Source organism: Kryptolebias marmoratus, linkage group LG7 (genome assembly GCF_001649575.2).
Source record: "Kryptolebias marmoratus isolate JLee-2015 linkage group LG7, ASM164957v2, whole genome shotgun sequence".
NCBI classification, from domain to species: Eukaryota; Metazoa; Chordata; class Actinopteri; order Cyprinodontiformes; family Rivulidae; genus Kryptolebias; species Kryptolebias marmoratus.
The window spans coordinates 3,880,072-3,888,710 of NC_051436.1; the positions used below are offsets into that span (position 1 = coordinate 3,880,072).

Here is an 8,639-nt window from a genome sequence, read left to right on the forward strand (position 1 = left end):
TAAAAAGGTGAAATCTCTGCTAAAATCTTGTGTTTTGAATCAACATTCATATAAACTAATTCATGTCATTTCAGTGAGTCATCATGGTTGTGCCCTGAGTCCTCTGTTGCTTCAGATGAGGCTGATCCCCATGGATTTACAAACACATGTCATATACACATTCAAGTCACTTGTTTTAAATAAATGCTTCTATTTTAATTCAGTTTTGGTCTTCATTGTAACTGATGTGCAGGGGGAGAATGAGTGGTTGACCTCAGGAAGTTAAATTTAAGAGCTAGCAAGTATCTTATTGCTAGGAGCTGTTCACAAAAGCACAATTTGTTCCCATTTCTTTAGTTAAATCTATGAAAAATACCAAAGAGAACACAGTTTAACAACACAAAACAGGAAGGAAAGAATAAAAGATTGGGGGTTAATTAAAACTTTTGGTCAGTGCTGAATGTCCTGGACCAAAACAACAACATTAGGATGATATAATCTGTTCCATTCCTCGTGCATTTATTGACTCTGGGTTCGTTACATGACGGATTTTCACATTTCCGCATTAGATTACATGAATGAATATAGTGTCCGTGTGATCTCATTCATGTGTGGGTCAGTGAAGGCTTACAGAGCTCGTGTGTGTGCGTGTGTGTCCGTTCTTGTGTTCTACGTATAACCAGAAATCGTCCCAGCCTGTTATAAGCTGCTTACAGGCACACATTATTGACCTTTGACCTTACTGGGCAGTGAAAGGCTTGCTCTAATCTCCGGTCTCTTGCTCTTCGCCCACTCTTGTCTACTGTACTTTTATCTGTAAAAAGCAAAGCCTTCAGGAAATGAAGGAAGATGGGAGCCGTTTGATTGGGACTTGTGAAGTGGCCTTGCCAAAACCACCGGATTTCAATATCTTTATGAAGAGATAATGTAAAGGAATGAGCTCGCATGTTAAACACGGATCCCTTGGAAGGATTTGGTCCTCATACAGGTCACACCAGCCAGTTTGTGGTTTCGGAGCATATTACTGTTGATATGTCATGCAATTTCACTGACAAAAAAATGTAAAGATGATGTAAAATGAGCTCACATGAGCTGTATATTGTTGAAGTTTCTTTTCTTTCCTTACAAGCTGGAGAAACGTGTTTTTCCTCATGTGATATGACGAAGTGAAACATGCTGATTACCACATTAAGTGCTCCCAAAATGAACCCCGTTTGCTGGATCTGCCTTAACGCCGTCTCTAGATTTAGAAAGTCTTCTCATTTCATGGCTTTCATCTTTGTTTTTTCTCTTTTTTTTTTTAAACTTGGCAACAGTTAAAGGGAACAAACGGAGTATATTTGTGTTTCAGTTATGCTTTAACCTCGCTTGTCTTTCTTTTTCCCCCCATCTTCATCTTTCTTCATCACCACCCTCTTAAATCTCTCCCCTCCTCCTTCTCTGTCTCATCCTGCAGAGTTTGTCATCAATCCAATTATCTGGATAACGGAAGACGGATCAGTATGGAACGTAACAGAACCATGGTTGGGAAAGTGTTTCAGATCGCTGTTCATTTGAATCATCACTGACCTGGCCTCCAAACCAAGACCCAACCCCCTTCTTCCAGAACCCCAACAACCCTTCTATTTTATCTTTCCTTCTGCCTGGTCTTGATCATCAACAGTCCACCTAATTTGCTGATTTATCTCGTTATGCTGTATTTTCCTTGCGGTTGGTCCACATTGTTTTAGAAAGAGACTAGAAGCAGTTGGCTGAGCAGTATGACTCCAGCCACGGTCCCCCATCCTCTGACTCTAAGTAAACAAAGCCGGCAGGTTTTGTTGTCCAGGACACGCTCCTTCGGTTTCATGACAGACTGGCGCCTCATGAGTGTTCTGGGCCTCGTCTTGTTTATCAGTCTGGCCTCGTGCCAAAGGATGGATCCTTCCAAGCACCCCATAGTCAGCACCAACTACGGCAAGCTCCGAGGCGTCAAGAAGGACTTGAACAATGAGATTTTAGGTCCCGTGGAGCAGTACCTGGGAGTGCCGTACGCCACGGCACCCATCGGGGACCGCCGCTTTCAGCCGCCGGAGGCCCCCGGATCCTGGCAGGAGATCCGCAACGCCACGCAGTTCGCCCCGGTTTGCCCGCAGAACATCCACGGGGTGCTGCCGGAGATCATGCTTCCCGTTTGGTTCACGGATAACCTGGACGTGGTGGCGGGATACATCCAGAACCAGAGCGAGGACTGCCTTTACCTCAACATCTACGTGCCCACAGAGGACGGTAAGTAAATTGACGGGGCTGGTGGAGGCGGGTGGGTGTGCTGGTATCAGTGACAGACATAAACACATTTTGACTTTTTTTATTTTTTTATTAACATTAACACAACAGTTAATGTGTCTGTGCCTGTCAAGCATTCAAAAACTACAAAGGTTGCACAAAAAACACATTTACAAAATTATTATCTGGTAGAGAAACCAGATTTTGTTTGTTTTTTTTGTTCTGTAAGATTATAAATTATGGTCATGTCCATGAATACGAAAGAAGAGAGGAAAAAAAAATATTACCTGATTTAAAGCAAAGGTCATTTAAATGTGATTCATGTTGGAAGAGTTTTTCTTCAGAGCTGGGCAGGAAAAAGAATCATTACTACCCATTTGTCCATAAAGATGACATAAAACGCAGAGGAACTAAGACCTGGACTCATTTTTTTAAACAATTTTTTTTTTTCTCTGTTTAAAGAAATGTCTTTGTTTAGAAGACGGAGAAGCTAACAAATGCTGAAACACCCTTGACCAGTCAGTTGGTATCGTTATCGTAAACAAAAAAGGTAAAAATACAAGAAAAGATTATTGCTTTTTTAGCTGACAACATTGATCATATCTTCTCAATAGTTGTCCTTTTTGTTGCACCCTCCAATTAAATGGGAACGCGGTCAAAGAACGTATATTAGTTGGTTAAAAACGGTGTTATTATTGGGTTTTTTTTCTGCGTATACTCATTATGAGATGAAGTATGTGTGAAGTAGGCTGTGGCTTTTTTTGCCTGCCTAAAACCTCTTTTTTGTCATGCAAACACTGATACAAAACAGTGATGGATGTTAGAAATCTTAAAAAAACATCTCAATTTTCAATCAGAAAGTACGCGATTTTAAACGTGGATCACAAGTTCAAACAGAAACAGAAGTTACTTTTGCAAAATATTGTTTGTGTTATTATTCACGATTTGTAGAGTACTTTTGAGACAAAAAGTATTTTAGAAAAAGAGAAAGGTACGAGTTAATAAATTCTATCGCACGTAATGATTTTGTAGGGGGAATAGTTGGAGTGTTATTACCCTAATCTAGTTCCAAAGCGCATAATTGCAACTCGGACACTGGCTGCTTTAGTAGAGAAATGCAACGCATTAGATGGGCTTGTCTTCTTTTATTGTTTTAAACTTAATTTCTGTTTATTTTTGTTTAATTTAACTCATTGAGATACAGCAGCTCTTCATTTAGGAACACCTGGTTGTGACAGAAGTATAAATAGGAATAAAAATCAGAGTTTATTACAGAAAAACAGGCTTCAAATGTTCATGCTATGAAGCAGTGGTGTCCAATCCTGGTCCTGGAGGGCCACTATCCTGCAGGTTTTAGATGTTTCTCTGCTTTGACTCACCTGATTTGAGTAAATAATTGATTAACTGGCAGAGAAACATCTAAAACCTGCAGAATAGTGGTCCTCCAGGACCAGGATTGGACACCGCTGCTATAAAGAATGACACAGTAATTAAAAAACAAACCAGGGAAGGATTTACAAACTACTCCAACTACGTCCAACAGCTTGTAGGGTTTGTTGTTTCACAAACAGAAGAATGATAGGAATGTCATCTGTCGGGTTGATGCTGTTATTAACCCCTTGTGCGATCTTAACATTCTGTTTTTTCCCCTTGTCCTACGGGTCAAAATGACCCGCACTACCAAAGCCCCAAAATAAAGCAGCTTAATTGAATTTTAATCTATTTTGCATGATTAAACAACCTGTTATTTATCAAATCAATTCCATTTAATTCATTTTTTAATCATATATTTTTTGTTACACAATACAAAAGACACTTTTTTTTATTTTTATTTTTTACCACAAACCAACTGTTATAAGTTTTCTTTTACACAGTAAAGGTTTATTATTGCTATTATATAAATGTGAAGTAATTACTTCTGAATTAATTATATTGAAAAGGAAAAAAACAGTCAACAATCTGGAACTTTTTTGCCAACAGTTTATTTTTTTATATTTTTTTGGGTGTGTGTGTATTAGAGAGAGTCTGTATGTGGCCTTTGATCTTTTTTCTGGTGTTTAAATGCTTTAATAATTCACGGGTCAAAAATGACCCATAAGACGATCCCTAGTAGCCTAGTGGAGTACAGCTAACATGGAAACACAAACAAAAATAAAGTATCACGTTTTCTAATGATGGGGTCATAAAGTCATAAAATATAAAGTTGGAAAAATATAGTTTAAGGTATTTTTTCTGCAGCCAAACATGGTAAACATGGTCATTTTTGACTCACAAGACACCACAAGGGTTAAAATGTGCTAATGTTTGAAAACTTGCTAAACTGTCAAAACAGCTCTACAGGCTCACTGATTGAACCCTGCTCAGAGTATTAGTTTAAGGAACTTATTACTTCAAATGTTTCTTGTAGATAAAGTTAGATTTTTTTCATTTTGATCTGTGGAACTTCACAAACAAGCGGAGAATTTGATTTAAATCGACTCTACCCCCCTTTTCGGGTGATTTATCAGGAAAGTACTTGACATCTTTTGACTTTTCTCACATTTTTTATTGCTGCAAACTCTCTCCTCTCCGCTCAGACCGTAATGCAAATGTTTCGTCCGCCCAGAATCAACTGCTTGTGAGGGCAGTAAAAAAGAAATACTTCCATCCTTTGGCATATGAAGACCAGAAGCTTCCCAGCCGCCCCCTCCTTCTCCCTCTCCCTCTCTTTTCTTGCCTAGGGTATCAGAAGACATGTTAGACATTTGTCTTTTCATTTCTTTATCTCCGGTATAAGCTACAAAAAGCCAGGCCCTTCGAAGTACAGCAGGAATTTAAGGCTGCGAGGATCCAGTTGGCAGATTTTACACACAAAAGACGTATGCTTTGACCTCTGAGTCAACTGGACTTTTTCTGAGACGGATTCTGTCAGATGTCTCCGTTTAGTGCAGATAAAGGGGTGCAGCTACAAGAAAATTAATTTATATCTACCCCCCCGTTCTTTTTCTGGTTTTGTAATGGTGCTTTGACTTTTGGTAGCAGTGCAGCAAATAGTGTTGGCAACCATTTGCAAAAACAAACACAAAAACAGGATTTTGGCAGAAGGAGCGAGAAAACCCACTCCTCTTTGGAGCTCGATAGTTTGAGCAAACATCACACTAAAAACGTCAAAGTTTACGTTTAAACAAATCGTGGAAAGTTGGATTTATGTAACTAAACTAGTATTTTAATGCCTTTAATGGTTAAAAGTTTTATGATTTGTTAAGGTTTTACCTGGGAATGTTCAGTGATGTGGCACTCTAACTTTAGAGTTGTCTAAATGTCCCACAATCTCTGCAGGTAAACTTTTTATTTTTGGTTTTTTAATCTTTACACTTCTACAATTTCTACATCAAAACTTTCACCCACTGCGTCTCTTTTAAAATACGATTTATGGTTTGCTCTCAAATCCCTCTAGAGTTCAGAGTGTGCACACATCCAAACGTTTGTAGACTTTTGTCTGAGTGCTGGTGTAGATTCTCAGTTACCCGGGACATAAAAAAAATAAAAAACAAAGCAACTGGACTTTTATTCTGTAGCTGAAGACATTTCGCTTCCCATTTTTTTTTTTATGTCTGAGCTCAGAATCCTTCCTTTAAAACTGGAAGTCAAGGTGTAGAAGTTGAAAACTGCAAATGATGCTAAAGACCTTTTTTTTATAACATTTTTTTTTTATTACACTGGGTAACAAAAAAATATTTTTTGAAAGTTGTCTAAGTTTTTTTCAACGGAATTAGGGCTATTCTGTACCACAAAATTTTAAAATGACATCCATTTTTCTCAATCAAGTCAATTTTTTTGGCAAAATTGAGTTTGATAAATATGGTCGACTGTATTAAAGTTGTTGTTTTTGTTGTTTTTACACATCATCAGTTAATTTTTGCTGATATTTCACATCTAAAAATGGTTTAAATACACAAAATAGTTTTGTAAGTAAATATAAGTGTGTTTATTAAATATTCTAAACATTATACAGAAAATTTTTATACAAACTCAGTCTCATCGAAGTGCATTAATCACAGCAGGATCTTCTGTTTCTTCGAACTCCTTTTATGATCAGCCCCAGGGTTGTCAGCCATCATGACAGCATCCCAGCATCCCTGATACCAAGTTTCCATTTCTTTTATGTCCTGATGGAATCTCTCTCCCTGTGCGTCACTCATTGATCCCAGATTCTCAGGAAACCGACCCATGTGCGAGAACAAGTCATGCATTTTGATGCTCATGTTGTAACCAAGGTTTTTGAAAGCAGTCAACATATTGGTGACAAGCTCGGGATAGTTGCTGGCCTCGTTGTTGCCAAGAAAGTTCTTCACAACTAGAACAACCATGGCTTTTTTGTCCCTTGGAAAATAATGGGTTTTCTAGTGTTAGAGTCTGTGAGGCCTGGGTCTTTCTTCAGACACCAACAGTAATCGGCCATCATGACTTCATCTCAACTTATGGATCATTACTTTCGGTGGCAATAAGCCAACATCTGCACAGATATACAAAAAATGTGAAAAACTTCAAGTGCCATTAGCTTAAAAAGTTGACCTGATTGAGCAAAACCAATATGATCTTTGGAATCACCATCCCCAAAATATCCTAAATTTGGTGAACGTAAAACAGTTTTTTGTGTGTTGACCAGTATTATTCAATGTCACACAGTCCTAGATGAGCTTGGCATTGATTTAAAATGTCGACCACTGTTTTGAAAACATGTTTTGTGAAGATTTGGGAATGCCTGATTAAGAATTTGATGCTTTTTTGGTGCCTTAGAGACAACAAGTGATGTTGCTGTTACTGCCAGGGAGGGGAGATCCAAACTGTAAAACTGTCTGAACCACTTTAAACTTAACTTAAATTAAAGGATCTGTTTAACTTATTGTATCCATAAAATACTAAAGACACAAAAACGGACATGTGAGGATTCTTTTCAGTACAATTTACAGTTTTATTCGTCTCGAAGTGTTGCACAAAAAGATATAAACAGGTTTAATTCGAACCCAATTAGATGCCGTCCAATTCTTTTCTTTTCATTCGAGACATTGGTGTGTATGTCAGGATAAGATAATAAGTGATTCACTTTCTGCACCTCCATCACCCTCCTCTCCAACACTGCAGCCTCAGCCTTTCTGCCACTTTTCTCTACTGGAGCTCAAGCAGCATCCAGCACCATACATCAGCTCTCACAGCCGGTTTCTCCCCCCTTGTTTTCTGCGATGTGGTGGAAATGTAAATGTCACACTGAGAAATATATATATATATATATATACCAGCCACTTACTTACACAATCTCCTACTGGTGGAAATGTCGCAGAAATGTGCAACCCCCTCCGACAGCGGCGTTTCATCAGTATTCACCGAGCGTCCGCAGTGGCACCAGAAAATCATTTTCAGTTAGGTGCGCGGGTTAATATCTCTTTTCTTCTGCTTCTCCTCCGTTGCTTTTGAATATTTTGTTTACACGTCCCGCTGAGAGGAGGAGATGAGCAGATTGGTAAATTGGAAAAGTGAAGGAGGGGATAACAAGACTTTTTTTGGCTGGTAATTCAGAAATGGGCTTGTCACAGAATCTGACTCCCAATTTCATTTGCCGCTTTTCTTTTTTTCCCCAAACCCAAACGCTGCCTCAGTCAGTCCCCTGAGGCCTTTTTCTTGTATCCTTTTTAGCCCCCCCCCTTTAAACAGAATTATTAAACCCCCCTCTTTTATTGTAAGTGGATTAATCCTGCAGAATTACTTCTTAATGCTGCCATCAGTGCAAACGGAAAAAAGTGGGACGCTCTGACATGAATATGTGTTTGCTCACAGATGAAGAAATTCTGTACCATTTGGCAAGAACTCGTGGCTCTTTAATTAATACTTAAGTGCTTAGCAAGTTGCAAAGAAAGCCATGTGTTGTTTTTCTCTGTAAATCTGCACCAGTCCTAAATGAATATGTTGCAACATTTTAGGATAAAATGGAATAAAATTATATTTTTTTCTCAGAGGTTGTGGCATATCATCTCAATCACAGCAACCTGTAATATTATGGGCGGTAATTTAAGTATAAAAATACTTCAGTATCTTAGAGAATAATAAATCTTAGCTTTTATTTGACTTCAACAGTTATTTGACAATAAAAAGATTGTTTAATTTTGTTTTAATGAGGTTGTGTGGAGTAGTTATCAGCAGTCAGCATCATACCTGCAGTAAAACTGAGTCAGGGTGATCTCAGTTTGGAGATTCAAGAAAAAAAATTCTCTTGGAAGAGTCAACAGCTGCTGCTCAGTCAACCTACTAGTCAAGTTATTACCTGACCATACTTAAGCTAACAGCTATGAGTCAAGCTAACAGCTATTATTCAAGCTAACAGCTATTAGTCAAGCTAACAGCTATTAGTCAAGCTAACA

The 8,639-nt window shown here is 38.3% G+C and overlaps 1 protein-coding gene across 2 annotated transcripts in view; it reads left to right on the top strand.

The window, feature by feature from the left end:
• Positions 1 to 8,639, top strand: part of nlgn2a (neuroligin 2a) — a 261,113-nt gene that overhangs the window by 103,285 nt on the left and 149,189 nt on the right. For both annotated transcript variants that reach the window (XM_017436050.3, XM_017436051.3), the window contains exon 2: positions 1,436 to 2,247. In XM_017436050.3, coding sequence (XP_017291539.1) covers positions 1,740 to 2,247 — 508 coding nt within the window. In that variant the 5' untranslated portion in view covers positions 1,436 to 1,739. The remainder of the gene's footprint in view (positions 1 to 1,435; positions 2,248 to 8,639) is intronic.